Source organism: Oryctolagus cuniculus, chromosome 12 (assembly GCF_964237555.1).
Source record: "Oryctolagus cuniculus chromosome 12, mOryCun1.1, whole genome shotgun sequence".
In the NCBI taxonomy this organism is placed as follows: Eukaryota; Metazoa; Chordata; class Mammalia; order Lagomorpha; family Leporidae; genus Oryctolagus; species Oryctolagus cuniculus.
Window position 1 is genome coordinate 1,984,851 of NC_091443.1, and position 19,037 is coordinate 2,003,887.

The 19,037-nt window shown below is 49.4% G+C and overlaps 1 protein-coding gene across 26 annotated transcripts in view; it reads right to left on the reverse strand.

The window, feature by feature from the left end:
- The window catches only part of AKAP13 (A-kinase anchoring protein 13), a 308,889-nt gene that overhangs the window by 80,756 nt on the left and 209,096 nt on the right, over positions 1–19,037 (reverse strand). For 15 of the 26 annotated variants that reach the window (XR_007915293.2, XM_070053466.1, XM_070053462.1 and 12 more), the window contains 4 exons: positions 17,056–17,192; positions 6,270–6,643; positions 4,522–4,575; positions 653–718 (listed from right to left, as the gene is read on the reverse strand). Coding sequence is in view for 25 of the 26 variants with exons in the window: in XM_070053466.1 (XP_069909567.1) it covers positions 653–718; positions 4,522–4,575; positions 6,270–6,643; positions 17,056–17,192 (631 nt within the window). In the remaining variant the exon portion in view is untranslated. The remainder of the gene's footprint in view (positions 1–652; positions 719–4,521; positions 4,576–6,269; positions 6,644–17,055; positions 17,193–19,037) is intronic. The other 11 variants (XM_051835157.2, XM_051835161.2, XM_070053465.1 and 8 more) reach the window with 3 other exon arrangements.

Below are 19,037 nucleotides of genomic sequence, written 5' to 3' on the forward strand. Positions count from 1 at the left end.
CTGGACTGAAACCACTGGCTTCTATCTTCTACTGTGGGTAAACAGAACAAACACGAGAACAGAACCACAACCATAGGAAAATGTCTTTCCAAGCTTATTTTCAATACCACAGGGAAGCGCAGAGACTCAGTAAAGAACAAATTCAGCGTTCTACTGTGAATTATTTGAAAAGCCCGAGGAAGCCAGATCAGAGTTTACCATGAAACTCAAGCCTGAGGGTGTTTGAGCCGTGAGGTCCAGCTGCTCAGCACGGGGAGCCTCTGAATGCTGAGTCAGGAGACTGACAGCTTTGGAGGCGAAGCAGACACCAATGCACCTCATTAGCTGCCTTTCTTTTCCAATCGTTCTGCTCAGGATATGGGAATTCCTAGGTCCTGGGAACTGGGACAGACCCCAAAGACATGGCGTGCCATTCCACAAAGACGAGCCAGCAGAAGACACCAGGTCTGACAGCCACTGGAGACAAACCAGACGCTCAGGGCACTGCCACTCCTAGGTGCCACCCCTCCCCTATCAGCAGTGACCCCAGCAGAGGCAACAGCAGGCCGCCCATATGCACCACAGCCACACAGAAGCCAGCTCCAAGCCAAACACCCAGGTGCCACACTTGACAGTCCCCCGCCAGGTGGCGGGACAGGTGAGGATACCATACCTTCTGTAATTACAGTCAGCACTCAGGGCGGCCGAGTACTGCACACCAGAGGGGCACCAGCTCATACTGGGAATGACACAGAGGCAAAAACGGAAACAGAGAGAAAGGGAAACAAGGATGGCATTATTAGGTTTTAAAAGAAAGGGCACAGTTAGAGAAAGAACTATCAAAACACTTAAGAATATAACACTGAGAATTTAGAAAAAGGCACAGTGTGAACCATGGAAACTTAAAACTGTTTCATCACTGTCTAAGTAATGATTTGGGGAAGACTAAGTGAGCTCCTTGCAGGAGCACCAATCCCACCTGACTTCCCCTGGTTACCACCCGGCAAGAGGACACCTGCCCTGTGGCTCTCTCCAGAGACCTCAGAGTGCATCACCTCCACTGAGGCCAGCCTCTCTGCACGCCCACCTCGGCCACACCGCCCTGAACACAGAATCTCTAATTCTGTGCTTCAGGCAACAGTAACAAGCCAGGCTCAGGGGCTCGTGGACCCAGTTGCTTTCCTCAGGTTTCCATTAGGAATCCAACTGCACAGACAGTTCATTAATCCTGCACACAAGGCTAATGGGCTCATACTCACACCCACTTCTAAACCCAAGTCACAAGGAGATAAGGAAAACAGTATTTGAGTAATGATGCAGGGATCTTTCTCTCTCAGGAATTCCATGTTCTGAGCTGGAAATGTGTATTTTAAACTTTCAGCTTCTAGCCATGATTCCCGCAAAACAATCCAAGGCCATCTGATCACGGACTTGACCGGTAACTGGTATCAGTTCTCAAGTGGTGCAGAGAGAAAATTTGGGGCTGGATAACTCATCCGAAATAGCAAGAGCTCTGTGACTGGAAGGGCAGCGGGGTCAGGGTTTCTGACTAGCCAAAAGCTGTTAATTAAAAAAAAAAATCCACTGTTCCTAGTTGCACCTTCAAGCACTGAGTGGTCCCCTTTGTTTTCAGAAGGCGGTTTGAGAACAGAGCTCAGGGGCAACAGGAAGACCAGGCTGCTCCTCCTGAACCCTGCGGATAGGGGAGGGGCTGGCACCAACCACCAGCGGAGGGGCAGGAGAGCGGTGCGTGCCGTACAGAGCCCCCCTCAGGGTCTTTCACAAGATTTCTAAGCCGTCACTCACAAATCATTTAAACAGCATTAAATCCAATTGAAAGACTAACACAAAGCTCGTAAGTGGGAAAGCAGCAGGGACAGTCGAGGCACATCACGGTGAGCAGGAGCGGGCTGATGCCAGGGCTCTCCTGGAGCAGCGACAGCCTTCACGAACACAAACACAAACACCCCACAGCCCAGCCTTTCAACCCAGCACTCGATCCTTACAATCCCAAGATGCTGAAAAGTAAGTCCATCATACCTAAACACCCAACTTCTTATTAAAAATTGAGTGCAGTCGATCTGTAACTGAACAGACACGGCCAACTACCTCTCCCAACAATCAGCTCTCTGTGCAGAGTTCAACACGAACTGCAGGGCATGGAGAATGAGGATGACACAGCCCCTCTCAGAGGGCGTGGACAGTGAGGATGACCACAGCCCCTCTCAGAGGGCGTGGACAGTGAGGATGACCACAGCCCCTCTCAGAGGGCACACAGCGTCTGCCCTCCACGTGTCGGAAAACGTCCTGGGGCACTAAGAGCACTCTGAGAGCATCCTCCTTTTCTCAGCTCCCCTAACGGTAAAGATTTAATGGTGGCCGGCGCCGCGGCTCACAAGGCTAGTCCTCCGCCTGCGGCGCTGGCATCCCATATGGGCACCGGGTTCTAGTCCCGGTCGGGGCACCAAATTCTGTCCCGGTTGCCCCTCTTCCAGTCCAGCTCTCTGCTGTGGCCCGGGAGTGCAGTGGAGGATGGCCCAAGTCCTTGGGCCCTGCACCCACATGGGAGACCAGGAGAAGTACCTGGCTCCTGGCTTCGGATCAGCGTGGTGCACCAGCCACAGTGGCCATTGGAGGATGAACCAACGGTAAAAAGGAAGACCTTTCTCTCTCTTTTCTCTCTCTCTGTCTCTCTCTCTCTCACTGTCCACTCTGCCTGTCAAAAAAAAAAAAAAAAAAAAAAAAAAGATTTAATGGTTCACCGGCTTTGTTTTGAAATTTAGGAAGTCCTAGATTGAAAAACAAACATTTATCTCCCTCACTTTTCCATACCAGGAATGTTTCAATTTTACAAAATTTAAAATTGTATTTCACGTTCTTCCTACAAAAATAGGCTTCGATCTGGATGAAGCCATCCTTGGGAGTTGCTGATGATGGTTACGTCGCTCACGCCTCGGACCAGGGCCAGCAACTCATCCGTCACCTACTTTAGTAAATGAATGCGGAAGATCTTTAAAAGCGCACACAAGTACACACGCCACACACAAGCACACATGTACACACGCCACACACAAGTACACACACAAGCACACATGTACACACACCACACACAAGCACACACACACAAGCACACATGTACACACTCCACACACACAAGCACACATGTACACAAGTACACACACGCGCACACATGTACACACGCCACACACAAGTACACACACAAGCACACATGTACACACACCACACATAAGCACACACACACAAGCACACATGTACACACTCCACACACACAAGTACACACACCACACACAAGCGGAATTGACCGAAGTATCTATTTGAAAAAGTTCAAGCAGGAAAGATCACTACTTGCCTGCCTCTCAACAAATCAGTTCAGCTAACAGTTAGTAATACCTCTTAGGCATGTCCCCTAACACACAGGTCCATCTAACAGTTAAAACACACCCTTTTATAGATGTTCCCAAAAACAAGAAGCTAGCTTAAATGGAATAAAGGTCATTAATGATTTACAAATAGTAAAAGTAAACCAAACTCAGCATTTAGAAAACCTAAAGCAAACCAGCACCTTTGACTAGAACTGACTTCCAAGCTTACTAATCACTTATTTTTAGTTGCAAAATTTTACCTGGGAGGTAATAATTAAGGAATTCAAAGGCTGAAAGATGGACTTACGCCTCTTGTTTTCAGAAACCACTATATCAACAAGGCAATGGGAACTGCCAGGTAGCTCAGGAACAAGTCTCTCATGAACAAAGTGTTGAAAATATATCGGGGGGGGGGGGGGGCGGGGGGGGCGGGGGGGCACTGTGGTGCAGTGGGTAAAGCCGCAGCCTGCAGTGCCGGCATCCCATATGGGCGCCAGTTCAAGTGCTAGCTGCTCCACTTCTGATCCAGCTCTCTGTTATGGCCTGGGAAAGCAGCAGGAGTTGGCCCAAGGACTTGGGCCCCTGCACCTGTGTGGAAGAAGCTCCTGACTCCTGGCTTCAGATCAGCAAATCTCTGGCCGTTGCGGCCATTTGGGAAGTGAAGCAACAGATGAAGACCTCTCTCTCTCCGCCTCTCCTTCTCTGTATAACTCTGAATTCCAAATAAATCAATTTTTTTAAAAAAAAATATATATATCAGGATCTGCACATGAGCACACAGGTGTTTCTATTTCTCTTCTAGCAAAGGGAAGAACTGCTTTTCAGGGACAATTAAGACAAGTACAATGCAGACAAGTCTAATTCCCCTACAGAAAGTCAGGTGAGACCTGACCATCCAAGTCATCCGAACACCAGTGAGTGACAGACGACAACAATACCATCAAAAACGTAACAAAACAAGTAGAATAGGGAAGAAACATCAGATTAAAAAAATTTTCCTCTGGTACAGATCCCAGCATTCACTAAGTATGTAGATTTCATCTGCTCGAATTAGATGTGGCATTTAAAAGAAAATAGCCAATGGAATGAAGCAGTCAGGTGCTTGTTAGTATGCACTGGGAGCAGCAGGGTTAGACCATCGAGTCAATGAACTCTGTACCTTCTCCTATGAATGGGAGGTCTCCTGACAACATCCCCAAGAACTCGCACTGAACTGAAAATGAATGGTGGAAGAGGTCAGTGTCGCAGGGCACAGAATGGGACACAAACACACGGGACACACACACCGCAAGGGGAAGACAGACACAGCACAGGGGCAAGACAAGGGGGAGACACGTGGTGGAGTCGTGGGGGCCGCCTTCACTCCCCCTTCGTGCTCTAGGGAGCCAATCAGATGACATGTTATGAAGTTTACTAAATTGTAAAAGCACAAGGATCAAAAAAGATTATTCAAAACTTTAAAAGGGTTTTTGGAGGACTTTACAATTCAGGTGCATAATATTATAAGTCAAACTCATGAAAGTGATCATTCAAGTCCCATGACATCAGACACTGAAAGCACAAACAACGTGACTGACAGAGTTCTAGGCTCACTTCAGTCTTGAGATCACCACGCAATCTTGGGAAAATCACTTATCTGAGCTTCGATTTCCTCATCTGAGCTACTGGGTCACAAACGAAAATGCAGCTCTGACAGCAAAGTCTGCGCACAGCGGTCCATGTCCCTGGAACACCAATCCTCACTGCGTGATGTGCTTGTCACTAAGACAAGGATACCCTGGCCAGCAGGTCACCCTGGCTTTGGGGAGGGAACTCTGGCTGTAGGGGTCATTCCCCACACCCACAGATTGTCCTTTGTGGTCAATGCTTAAAAAAAAAAAAAAAAAGTACAGCATGAATCAAACTGGTAAGCAAAGTGCTTTTGTACATGATCTAGAATCTCTATGTTTGAGGTTATCAGCCGACACAACACACTGCTAAGGACTCTGGTTAGCACCCTGAACCTGGCAGATGAGCGCAGGGATGCAGAAGTGTCCTGGGTTGAGCTGGAAGTGCCTGGTGAACAACACAAACTCTCGGCCCAGTGTCGTCTTCTGAGATCGTGGGGATGACATCCCCAACGCAGGGGGAGCTGAGAGACTGCATGGACGGCGGACTCAGCAGGCCTGTGAGCCCCAGGGGCAGCTGAGCTGTGAACACCAACTGCTGTAAAGCAGCCATGAGCCCTCTCCTTCAGGTGCTTCTCCCTGGGACGAGGCAGCTCTGGAATGCGCACAGCCTGGCAGACGCACTTGTTCACCGGTGTCCAGGCATCTGGGGACCAGAAGCAAACCCAACTTCTCTTTCTACAGCCTGCTTCCAAAGAGAGGGACTAAGCCTGGGGATCACGGATGTCCCCAGACCAAGGACACACGATGAGATTATGCTCTCTGAAGGATTGAACAATGGCCATTTATCCTTTATCAAAGCCTTCTGCTTTAGAACCAGATGGCTTTAATTCTTGGAAAGCCTTTTTTAAAAATGTAGATTTTTGTTAAGGCTGTAAGACTTCTTGTTCATTTAATTAAAAATTGGCAGGAAACTAGTCCCTTCCATGTTTTCTGTGCATAGATCTCATTAACACAGCTGGCAAACGCTGCACTTACTAAGCATGCACTTACGAGTCGCAGTTCAGGTGATCATTACAAGCGTTTACAGGCAGGTATTTTACAGATGAGAAAATCGAAGCTCAGGGATGAAGTGGCTTCTCCAAGGTCACCGCCAAAGAAAGCCACAGCAAGAAATCTGAACATGCATCTTCCTGACCCCAGCGCGTGAGGTCTGTCTTCTACAGTCTTACCAACAGTAACAGCAAAGCAGAGACGTAACAACAAGCAGACAGACACTGCGCCTTCAGCCCCCTCTCACCTCCGCTGGTTCATTTCTGCATCGCTGGCTGTGTTCTTCCCAGGACCCCAGCTGTGCCTCCGGAAAGGGGACAGAGGACGCATGGAGCCCCGCAGGACTGAGCAGCTGGCAGGCACGTCAGTGATGCTGTCCATCTCTTCTTCCTCTTCTACCTCGCCACCGCCACCAGACTCGTTCTCATTCTCGCGGCCCTCAGCTCCCACCCCAAGGCTGGTAAAGCCATCAGGGCTCTGCTCATCTCTGGACCTGTTCAACTCTGCAACCTGCGGCAGAGACACGTCACCACCCTGAGAGAAATGCTGATCCGGCGAAGCTGTGTCCTCGGCGGAAGAACTGGATCCCAGGATGTCGCTGGCCGACTGCTCCTGTAAGGGCTGCAACAGACAGGAAACGTGGTTGGCTCTGACAAGGAGTAGCAGACAGCCCCAGTTACTCCAGGCCATGCCAAGGGGCTTCGTAGTAGACCCCAGAGGGCAGGATCAGAACTGGCTTCAAATACACACATTAAAAAAAAAAAAAATTTATCTGCGAGGCAGAGTTGGAGAGAGCTCCAGTCCACAGCTTCACTCCTCAAATGCCTGTGATGGCTGGGGCTGGGCTGAAGCCAGGAGCCAGGCACTTCTCCAGGCCTCTCACGAGTAGCAAGGACGCAATCAGTTGAGCTGTCACAGGATCTGCACTGGCAGGAAGCTGGAGGTGGGAGCCAAAGCCAGGACGACACTGGATATGGGTTTCCTGGTCAGCACATTCACTGCTAAGCTACACGCCCACACCCACAGAGATGCTTTTGAAACACGTGACAAAGGCTTGATTTGAATCCACCTGGCCTCCAGGAATAGAATGGTCAAGGTCCCCTCTTTCCAGCCTCTTCCCAGAGGAACAATATTAGAAGTACATGATTTTTGTTTCTTTCTTTCTTATTTATTTTTTGAGAGGCAGAGTTACAGACAGAGAGATAGGCCTTCTCTCCACTGGTTCACTCCCCAAATGGCTGTGACAGCCGGAGCTAGGCTAATCTGAAGCCAGGAACTTCCTCCGGGTCTCCCACGTGGGTGCAGGGGCCCAAGCACTTAGGCCATCTTCCACTGCTTTCCCAGGCTATCAGCAGGGAGCTGGACTGCAAGTGGAACAGCTGGGACTCAAACCGGCACTCATGGGTTTCCGGTGTCACCGGCAGATGCTTAACCCACTATGTCACGGTACTGGCCCTTTTGTTTCTTACAGGGTAAAGAAACACATCTGACTAGGTCCATCCTTTCCGTTAATGCCATCAGCTTAAATGAAGGCAGCCTATTTGCCTCTGGTTTCTGCAGTATGAAAACTCCAAGCCAGCATTTTATCAGGTTTAGTTTTATTCACAAACTTAAACTGAAAACAAAGCCTGGCCTTAACAACCGTGCTTAAGCTAATCTTCCAAAGCAAGTATGTGGCCGCTTTGATTGAACTCCTGGGAAACAGAATGCCTTAGGATCCCATGTAAGGTAGGCTGCACATACCTGTATGGAAGAACGCTACTTTTCCCCAGTTTCACTGAGAACTAGCAGAAGGTTAGGAAGTCCGATCACACATAAAACGATCAGTCCGGGCAGTGGAGCGGCAGTGCCCCGTCCCGGGCAGCTTCCAGAGCCCTGAAGCAGCAGTGCAGCTCTGGTCGGGCAGCCCTGCGTCCTCCACTTGCTCAGACACCGGAACTGTCACCGGGCGGCTGAGGCAAGGAGGAGCCTGGCATGATCGCATCCCCCTTCAAGTGCAGGCATTGTCGCATTATTTTGCACTCTTCCAGGACTAGGAGCATGGGAAGGGAAGGTCTTTCTGTAATTTTTTTTACAATATTTTCCTAATTCTCTAAGTAGGCAGTTGGCTCAAGGTTTCAGTTAAGAGTGAAGAAATCTGGCACTGACATTGTGGCATAGCAGGTGGGGCTACCACCTGCAATGCTGGGATCCCATATGTATGCTGGTTCATGTCCTGGCTGTTCCAGTTCCCACCCAGCTCCCTACTAGTGGCCTGAGAAAAGCAGTGGAAGCTGGCTTAAGTGTTTGGGCCACTGCACCCACGTCGGAGATCCAGATGAAATTCCTGGCTCCTGGCTTTGGCTTGGCCCAGCCCCTATCATTGCAGCTGTCCATGCAGTGAGCCAGTGCTCGCTCTCATTCTCTTTCAAGTGAATGGATAAATCTTTAAAAAGCAAACAAAACAAAACAAAACAAAACAAAAAAAACCAAAAACCAAAAAAAAAAAAAAAAGTGAAGAAATTTATGATACTTAATGGGAAATAAAACCAATCTATGAGAACCAATGCACCGTTTCAGCTTTGGAGCAGAAAATCAGCACCAGAACATGAATCTTTTCAAAGGTTTAACTTAAGCAAACTTAAGCTTCAGATGAAAAACGCATCAGCTTCTGGGCCAGCTCTCACCGGCTGTTATCATGAGGATTCCTCTTCACCCCACCCTGTGGAATCCAGTTCCTATATTAACTGCTTGTGAAATGACAGGTGGATGGGACTGACAGGGAAGAGGGACCAGGAGCCAAGGCTCAACTGTTCCCACCACACAAGCAGTGGGCAGCAAAATCAAGGCATGGACTCAGGTCGACTTCAGCCAAACTCTATTCTGTCCCTCAGTCATCGTTAGAGAACATCTCACAGCCAGCATTCTGCCTGCGCTGAAGTGATTAGTGTCCTCCTCAAATGCATGTCCTTCAAGAACGTGGCCTTACTGGGAACAGGGTCTCTGACATGTGTTAGTTAGGATGAGGTCACACTGCAGAGGGTGGCCGTAGCTCCACAGGGTGGCGTCATCAGGACAGAAGAGACAGAGACACATGGGGAGACGGTCATGTGAAGGCAGAGGCTGAGATGGGGTGGGAGAGCGGTGATTCTGCAGCCCAAGGAACGCCCAGCCCAGGATTGCTCCCGAGCACCCGTAACCGAGAGAGGGCCTGCAGCAGGAACCAGCTGTTGATTTCAGGCTTCCCAACCTCCAGAACCATGCAAAGGTAAATGCCTGTGTTTCAAGCTGGTGGGCAGGACTTTGCTACAGCAGCCTCAGGGCACGACCCTTAGCTGCCTACACCTCTAACTCTCAAAACGAGCCCTCAGATAAAAGAATAGGCTTTAGTAGGGCAAAAGGCATGGCGACACTATTCTAGAACATTCAAGGGAAGCTTCCAGGGAACGAGTGCTCGCAGTTTCCACTCCTCTACTTATATGCACTCCTCTCCCCAGCTAGCTCTCCCAGTCCGGAACTCCTCCTAGCAGAAGAGCCACCTCTCGACTCTGCTCGCCAGTCTTTTCTTGAAAACATGCCTCGCTGGCCCGCCACTCACTACACACTCATCAAACATCCACCCCTTTTCAAGAAACTAACAGAACGAGGCGATCTTTGGTGGCCTGTTTACACACATTTTGTTTTTTTCATTTTGTTTTTTTACCTAGCTACTTACTTTACTTGAAAGACAAAGACAGACATCCCATCCACTGGTTGATTCCTGAAATGTCTGCAACCGCGGAGGCTGGCCCAGGCCAAAGCCAGAAGCCAGAAGCACAATCCAGGCTTCCCACATGAGAAGGCAGGCCCCAACCACAGTAGCCATTGCCACTGCCTCCTGGGGAGTACACCAGAAAGGAGGCTGCAAACGGAAGCAGTGTCAGGACTCGAACCCAGGCACACAACACGAGATGCAGGCGTCTCACGTGGGATCTTACCCACTACTTCACACAGCTGCCCCTATACTGTCCATAATGGAGCTGCTTCTCCCGCACCTGTTGTGACATCTCCACTTTTTCCTGGTGTGTGCTTGTACCTGACCTCACTGAAAATGACCAGGGCATCTCCACAGCTGACTCCAGGATTCCTTGCTGGGAAGAGTAGGTGCTCAGGGTGTAACAATATTCTTATGCTCAAGTATGCTTATAGGACTGTGCAATTCCTATTAGCTAGTGGCTGTTACTTGAAAAAGGGAAACTAGGATGTAACTCAGAAGTTAAGAGCCAGCCAACCACTGAATATACAGTAAGTGGTTTCTTCAGTCTTGGAGCGAACCTGGAGAGAACCACAGTGAAGGCTGTGGCCCAGTCCCCAGAACTTCCAAGTGTTTAGTTCTGATAGTTTCCCCAACTTCATCACTCTTTGCACTGCTCTAGAACAGAAAACTCCCAGTGCCCTACCCAGAAATCAAGCCCAGAACACAGGCGGGGCCTTTCCGCAGCCACTCCATGGAAACAGATCTCCAGACTGAAGGGTGGACAGTCCTGGCAGGCCCGCGGAAGGGCACTGCTCACCTGAGTCACGGAGGACCGAGGGAAAAAACAGCGGTTTTTACAGTTTTTCTTGAAAGAACATTCCTTTCCAGCCCCTGAGCCTGTCAGGTCTCAAGTTCTTAGAGCAACCAAGGAAGTGCACCCCACTCTGCCTCACTCCACAGGTCTGGGGGATAAGTGCGCCCCACTCTGCCTCACTCCACAGGTCTGGGGGATAAGTGCGCCCCACTCTCTGCCTCACTCCACAGGTCTGGGGGACAAGTGCTCCCCACTCTGCCTCACTCCACAGGTCTGGGGGTGCTGTTTCTCCACTTGCACTTAAGGAGGGAAAAGGAACCGAAAGTCACCAAATCTCCCCCAACTAGGACCTGGGGTCCTTCTCAGGAGTTCTCCAGTGACACGTCAGCTGTCAGAGATCCGTTCTCTCGACACTTCCATCAACTGAGTGACTTTTAGGGACCTAGGACCTCACTCCTGGCCTTCAGGAATGGCGTCATGGATCAGCTTAACAAAGACACTGGGTTTATAGAATCAAACTCAGATGGTATTTCCAGTCTTACAAGCATAGTCAAAACAGAGTTCTCTGCTCCACACAGCATGTAAGTGGGGTACAGTAAGACTTGGTTAGGGTGAAGAAGTGGAAAAGCATCAAGAAGCCAGACTGGAGAGGAGGGCTTGTGAGCTGGGTGCGTGGGAGAAGGAGTCGGCTGGGAAAATGAAGACTAAGCCTGTGCCTGAGGCTGACACATGAAAGCCCCCCTCAGTGTGTTCCCAGTGTTTCCTCCTGCACAGGAGGGGAACACAGACGAGGGATGGCCCTTTCACCTCTAACATCAGCCCTTCTCCTTAGGGCCTGTGCCATTTTGAAAACCAGCAAACATCCTCACAGGTCCAAGCAGAAGGCGCACCAAGAATGGACGCTCCAGCGACATGGGTGTGAAGTGTGGCTGTGCTTTAGGAGAACCACCCTCTCACTTTGACAGCGCCTGGAGGTGTGGCCAAGGAGCCCTTCCTGCTGCATTTCAGGCCAAATAGACCACAGAGATTTATTTTATTTATGTGAAAGTCATGGTGTGGGGGGCGGGGTGAGAGAGAGAAGGAGGGAGGCGAGGGTGGTGGGTGGTGGAATATCTTTCGTCTGCTGGTTCACTCCCCACATGGCCACAGCAGTTCGGGCTGGGCCTGTCTGTCGGGATCTCCCACGTGGGTGGCAGGGCCCACATATCTGGACCATCGTTCAGTCGCTTTCCCAGACACATCAGCCGGCAGCTGCATCAGAAGAGGAGCAGCCAGGACTCCAACTGGAGCTCATACGGGATGCTGGCACTGCAGGCTGTCGCTTTAACTCTCTGTGCCACAATGCCAGTCCCATTACGGAGATTTTAATTATAACAACCATAAAGCTAAAAATTAATGAAAAGGTCTAAATAAAATGACAATGATGGTGTGGGAGTTTTGCCCAGTGGTTAAGACACACATGGTTTAATTCATGGCGCCACCTCCTTGCCCGGGAGGCAGGTGACAGCTCAAGGAATTGGATTCCTGCCACTTTTGTGGGAGACCTGGACCGAGCTCACGGTCTGCAGCCTGGTTCTACAGACCAGCTTTACCTGGGCTGCAGGCATCTGCAGAATGAAGCAGACAGACCACTCTGTGTATGTCTCTCTCCCAAATTTTTGCAACGTCTGAGAAACTATTACTATTCTTAAATACATGTGCAAAACAACCAGTGAATGTTCACAGTCATGACTGGTTACTCAGCACACGGGAGGCTCTATGTTTAGCCAGATGTATTACTTCTTTTAATCCAAGCAATCATTTCATTTAGTACAGACGCTTACTGCCATCTCACAGCTGAGAAACCGTGGTTCACTGAGGTTAAATGATAAACTCAGGACTATTTCATTTGACTGGTCTGGTTCTCCTGGTGACTCTAGACAGAGGTGGGCTTACCCTCACTTCTACAAGCTACATAACAGCTATAAGAATGTTTACATCAAGTACGATGGAATCCCCAGTCCTAAATGCAAAGACCAAAACTAGGAAGCTTCTAAAGAAAATCACTGGCTGGGAGTGGGATGGAGTAAAGAAGGAAAAATTAACAAGTGGCAGGAAATCAGCTTATTGGGACACGACCATGAGAGTGAAGAAGCCAGCCATGAACTGATGGAATAGTCACAACATTCAAATCTAACAAAGGACTGGAATCCAGATAGACTTGGAACTGCCACTTCTCAACAACTGAAAAAAAAAATCCGAGTTTTAAAAATAGACCACAGACTTGAACTACACCCATAAAGGAAGATACACAGTAGCCAATAAGCACCGGAAAATGTATTTCAGACCATACTGGTTATCGCGGAAATGCACATCCAAATATAATGAGATCCTCACTACAGGCACGTCAGAAGTGCTAAACTCAAAGCAGTAACACGCACACATGTCACACATGTCGGGAAGCATGTGCAGCAACCAGAGCTCTCTCACTCACTGGGGAGGATGTGAGATGGCAGAACAGTCTGGAAGGTCTTTTTCTCGCAAACATGACACCTACCACACCTCCCACCCTCAGGCAGCTGCCCAAGAGGACCGGTACTGTTTAGATGGGGCTAGGGAGGGACGGAGCTTTCCTGAGCGATTCGGGCAGGTCCTGGCTGAGGAGGCCTCAGGCAACAAACAGGCCCGGCTCAGAATGTGCATTTCCTGTGTGTGCTGTTATCAAAATCACTGTAAACAAATCAAGTGCAAAGGTTTAAAGGGAAACACTCTGATACCTTTAATTCATTCTGAGATGCATCAAAGAATTCGAGGGGTGGGCGGGCAGAAGGATGGACACACACAGTCAGTAACAAAGCAAACTCAATTAAAGCTTAATTGTGGAACCCAGGTCCGGGCCTGTGAGAGTTCACGGCACAATTCTTCAAGTTTTCCGTATTCCAGTATTTTGCAATCTAAGGTTTGGGAGAAACGCCTGTTTGGCATCCTTGAGCAGAGTTACATTACAAAGACAAACAGGTGTCACATAATATACGCCTACTTCCTGGAAATACAAACTGCTGCCACTTACTATTACACTTGAAGGCATTCACTTAATACTGCCAAAGTGAGTCTTCGTTTTCATTTACTCACCAAATATTTGTTATTTGCTATGTTACACACAAGGCATTCCACTGTGTGCACTTGGAAAGACCAGCCCATTTTAAACCAGCACACACTCATCATGTAATGGATTCTAAGAATCTGAAAGACCTGAACACAAGCATTCTTCCTGGCCCACAGTTCTGAAATTCTAATGATTTTAGTACTTCACAGTTTTTCTCATTATAATCTATAAATATATTTATTTTTACCTGAAAGTTTTCTTCTATACACTAATTTTTTGGCTTGGTGTTCGAGTAACTAGGCAAAAAGTACACCTTATGAAGCCAAGGATGTTCCTGTAAGTTACTCTGATAATAATTAGTTATGGCTCCCTCTCACCAGCCGGGGAAAACAGTGGAAGGGTTTAGACTGACCTTCCCAAGGAGACGCAGTGATTCCACCCTCTGCTGCTTTCCCCAGGCCATTAGCAGGGCGTTGGATGGGAAGTTTAACAGCCGGGAAATGAACTGGTGTCCACATGGAACGCTGGCATCCCAGGCGGCAGCCTTACCTGTTGTGCCGCAGTGCTGGCCCTCATAACAATTCTTACAGTCTCTGTATATGTCCACTATCCTTGTGCATAACAGAATAGCATAGATCATGGGTATTTTATGATCACAGCTTCTCAGTTAGTGCCAAAATGATCCCAGGACTGTATCTTATTTTCAAAACAAAATCTAAATTTTATGCTGTTGATCCTAGAAACAGCGCAGGAACCAGAAACCGTCCATAAGGGTTACAGACTGAACAGAGCTTGCCTCCCCAAACTCGTGCAGAGTGGGACTTTTCAAAGGCTGACAAATTCAAGGAATTACAGCATCCGAGAGGCAGGTCTGCTGGCAGGTGGCTCTTGTCATAGGGCTGGGGCACTCAAGCAGAGTTCCGCCTGGCTTCTCTGCTTCCTGCCTCCCGGCGTGACCCTTCCTCACACCCTCTCCACCAGACGCCAGACTACGGGGCTGCCTGGACCTGAGTGGAGACTGCAAACTGAGCACAAGGAAACTTTTTCCTTCCCAGAAAACTCTTCTCAGGTTTTAGTGCAAGTAACGAGAAGTTAACACTGTAGGAGTGACCTCAACGCCCACGGCACCCCGTAGTCACATCGACCAGGGCGCACACTGAATGGAAGGAGCAGGTGAAGGTGGAAAGCTCAGCACAGGCACTGCCGGCTGTGACGAGGCCGCTGCAAGGCCAGATGCTCACACGGGCTCCAGGAAGTGACTTCATGCACCACTCACAGTTCTCAGGAAAGGGTGCTGTCATGCCCTCAGACTATTTCCTAGTGCAGGGAGAAGAGGATCAGACCCGGGAAGACACTCGGGACATCTAGTATTTCCCAGCACATGCTGTGGGGGTGACCTCTGAGTGGCAGACGGCCGGCTTCTAGATGAATCACTGGTCACTAGACTGAGTGAGAAAGACCACCACAACAAAATGACCAACAGTCAGGCCTCGCTGCAAACCTCGATTCTCTATCTCGCTGAGTAACTTGGGGTAAATGCCTGTTTCCCCAGCGAAGAGGGTAAATCCACCTCCCTGCAGGTGACATCGAAGGTCGCAAGTGTGCGACTGGGCCAACGCCTGCTTCCTGACAGCATGGGTCAGTCTCGGCCCTCGCCCTCCTTTCCCTCTCACGGGGGAGGCTCCCCTGAAACACTGGAGGACACACTGCTGCAAACGCTGCTCCGGGGCCCATCCCAGGCTACCCAGACAGCCTCGCCCGCCTGCAGAGGTGCAGGCATGCAGCACTCGGCTCCACCCTAGCACTTGGCTAGGAGATGCAGATAAACTCTGATTTGGGGAGGATTGTTCAGCTTTCAGAAGTTCTATCTGAGGAGTCTTCCTACAGAAACTGCCCACCCGGCACAGGTCCTTTACGAAAAACCAGGACAACCACCACTCTGCAGAGAGCAAGCTGCATTTCTGAGTCAAGACACTTCCTTTTTTTTTTTTTTTTTTGAAAAGTTGTTACTATTAAAAAATTTTCACACACACATAAACATTCAACAAATTTCTACACCTTCGTGACCCAATTTCATGGATTATCAATTATTCTATTTAAAGCTGGAATTTAAAGAAAATCTCTGATCTGTTTATCTCAGAAAAAAAGCATGTTCACATTAAATAAATAAAAAAGTTGTTTAAAGAGAAAAAAGCAGGTTTTTAGGGACCAATATGTACAGAATGGTATTCCCCTTAATGGGAACAGAAATCTACATTTAAAATGTCACCATCACAGTGGAAATTACCCAAATTCTGATTTAATAAAAAGAAAAAATGCTAGTTCCTGTTTTCTCAATTAACTTTAGAGAAGGAAGATGTTCCCTCTAAGAGCTGGCGCAGCAAGTAACAGGCAGAACCCCAGGCCCACCGCAGGTCTCTCCAGAGCTCTTGGGAAGACAATGAGGACCAGAGGGAAACAAGGCCAGGGAAGGAGGCCGCGCGGGAACAGCGCCCTGGACTGGACTGGTCTGCAGGGGAGAACGGTCCAGAGCTAACGCGCAGAGGCCTCGGGCGCTCCGGACCGCACCGCCAGGACTCGGCCTCCACTCCTCACGGCGACTTCTAAGCGTCCTCTCACGAACACAGACCGTAAAACCAGCAAGTCAGTCTTCTAGTCATCCTCACAGCTCCCGAGGCTTCTGCCCCGCTCCCCGCTCCCCACTCCAGGAAAACCACCAGGGCGTGCGACTGAGCACGACGGCTGCCCTGCTGTGGGAAGCCCTCGACCCTGGCCGAGCCAGAAACAAACACTAGAAACAGAAAGCAGTGACCACTGCCTCCCTCGGCCACCCCCAGGTGTGTGCAAACACGACCTGACTCATGCCCGTGGGCTTTTCACGGGGGAGATCCAGGAAGTTCCAAGTAAGCAGGACGGATGCACAGGGGTGATGTCACCAAGCTCAGCACAGGCTTCAGGCCTCAACACACTAACCAGAAACGACTCCATGGTTAGCGTGTTACATGTGACATCATGCAGGCCAAGTTGTGGTCCCGTCTGCCCACGCAACAGCATTCTCTGTCACTTGACTCAATTCACCCTGAAGGATCTTCCATTCCTACAGGCTTCAATGGGAGTATCAAAACCTGCAAAAAACCTGCCACGATCTTGCAGAAGATAAATGTGGGCAACGCCTTTTTCAAATCCCTGGCAAACTGGAGTTCCTTTTCCAAAAGGGAAGGTTCACACTCTTCTGAGAACGAAGGAAGCCTGTAAGGCTAGCTTGATCTCAGCTTACTGGGGGAGGCACCTACAGAGTGGAACAGGTCGCGGCCAGAGGACGAACACAAGGACAAAGGAACGGGCAGAAAAGGGTAGGGCAGGCCAAAGAGGAACCTGAGTACCACGGGGACAAAACGCGAAGAAGGCCCAACCAGTACCTCTGAAAACAGGATGCTGCCCACGCCGTCGCTGGGGGAGGCGAAGAGCTCCGAATCGCTGCCAGACGCGCTCTGCAGTCCGGCTTGTGTGGGGGCACACTCTCCACCCAGCCCACCATCCAGGAACTTCTCGCATTCTAAAAAAGACAAGTGATCAAACAACATTTAAAAGGAAAGTGCACTCTTTTCATCCCAGCAGCTGGCCTTTCAGATTTCTTTTTTTATCTTCTTTCCGTTCCCTCCCTCTTTCCATGCATCTATCATTCTCTTTTTTCTTTTTTAAATATTTATGTTTTTATTTGAAAGGCAGGGTTACAGAGAGGCAGAGGCAGAAAGAGAGAGAGAGAGAGAGAGAGAGAGAGAGAGAGAGAGAGAGAGAGAGAAAGGTCTTCCATCCACTGGTTCACTCCCCAAATGGCCACGACAGCTGGAGCTCGGCCAATCTGAAGCCAGGAGCCAGCAGTTTCTTCCGGGAAGAGCTTCCATGTGAACACGGGGGTGCGGGCCCAAGCACGTGGCCATCTTCTGCTGCTTTCCCAGGCACATTAGCAGGGAGCCGGATTGAAAGTGGAGCAGCCAGGACTCAAAACTAGCCAGCTAGCCCATATGGGATGCCAGCACTGCACGTGGCAGCTTTACCCACTATGCCACAGTACTGGCTCCTCATTCTTTCAAATATTAAGAACTATAAAGGACACAGCAGTATTTAGCTCTGCTACTCCAAGTCTCGGCTGATTCAACTAGTGATGATCATGTTCTACCTACTTACAGGTACATAAGTGGTAATGTTTGCCTCCTCCTGGTAGTTAAGGAAGTTTTTCTTTTGCTTCCAGAATCTGAAGTCCACTACCAGGAAACTAAGTGATAGGGTTTGTGGTAAATTTTTGAGTCTAAAGTTCTATCTGGAACTTGTTACTTTATCAATAAAAGACAAAGGGAAGGGCACAGTGAGAAATAGCAGAGAACGGAACCTTCCCTACTTAAGCAATCTTCCGCTGGGAAACTAACGTGTGGTCACAGGACACTGACCACCAAAGTCTGCAGCTCGGCAAAGTGGGACAGGGGCTCTGCTCAACACAGGTGGGGTTCTAGACACAACTGCACTGGAACACTGAGGAGCCCCAAAACTTCGTCTGAGGAAATGGAGCAAGGTAGCTAACCTATCCTCTCAGTGATCTGTGGCATCAGAGTGTCAGATGGTGAACCCAAGAACCTCTAGACCAACTGCTGGGTGGCTACGCACCTTCCAGGAGGCTCTGAAGGTGACAGCATAGCATCTCCCTTCTCTTAGCACTATCAGACACGTGCACTTGTCAGACTTCGTCAAATCTGAGGAGGGAGAGCAGCAGAAGGGGCTACCTAGCTACTCATAAGACACAGTAAATTCAAAAGCAGCTGACAGTACAAGACGATAGCAAGATTAACAAAAAGACCACTAATAATTTTAGTCTCCATTAATAGTGCACTGAAATCTAAAGTGAGAATAGCCCTGGCACCATGTGCTACCGAAGCATGCCTCCCAGGACTGCGTTTGCCCCTGTATAACATCTGAATTAGAATACTGATGAGCAGAGGGGTGCACGTGGTCACGAGGTCACAACAATGGGAACATGTGAGATACACTCAGCTGTGCAGAGGGACTGGAGGAAACGTGCGTAGGACAGGTATGGGGCAGCTGTGGATTCCCACTATTCTGCTGCGGACAGAACAGAGACCACCAGTGGCAGCCCCCACATTTCCCCTCACAGGGCTCCGGCACAACAGGCTGCACAGCCTCAGAAAGCAGGAGGCCACTTAACCAGAAGAGCGGGAGCAGACACAGTGAACAACTCAAGATGTCACAGAAGAGAAATCGACTTAGAGGGGAGGTGCAGATTCAGCAATGTAACTCCCAGTGTGACTCTTAGATTCCAAGACTGCACAACAGCTGTGTAGGGGTGGGGGACAGGAAGAGAGTTAACTCCCCCTTCTCTCTCGTTTCA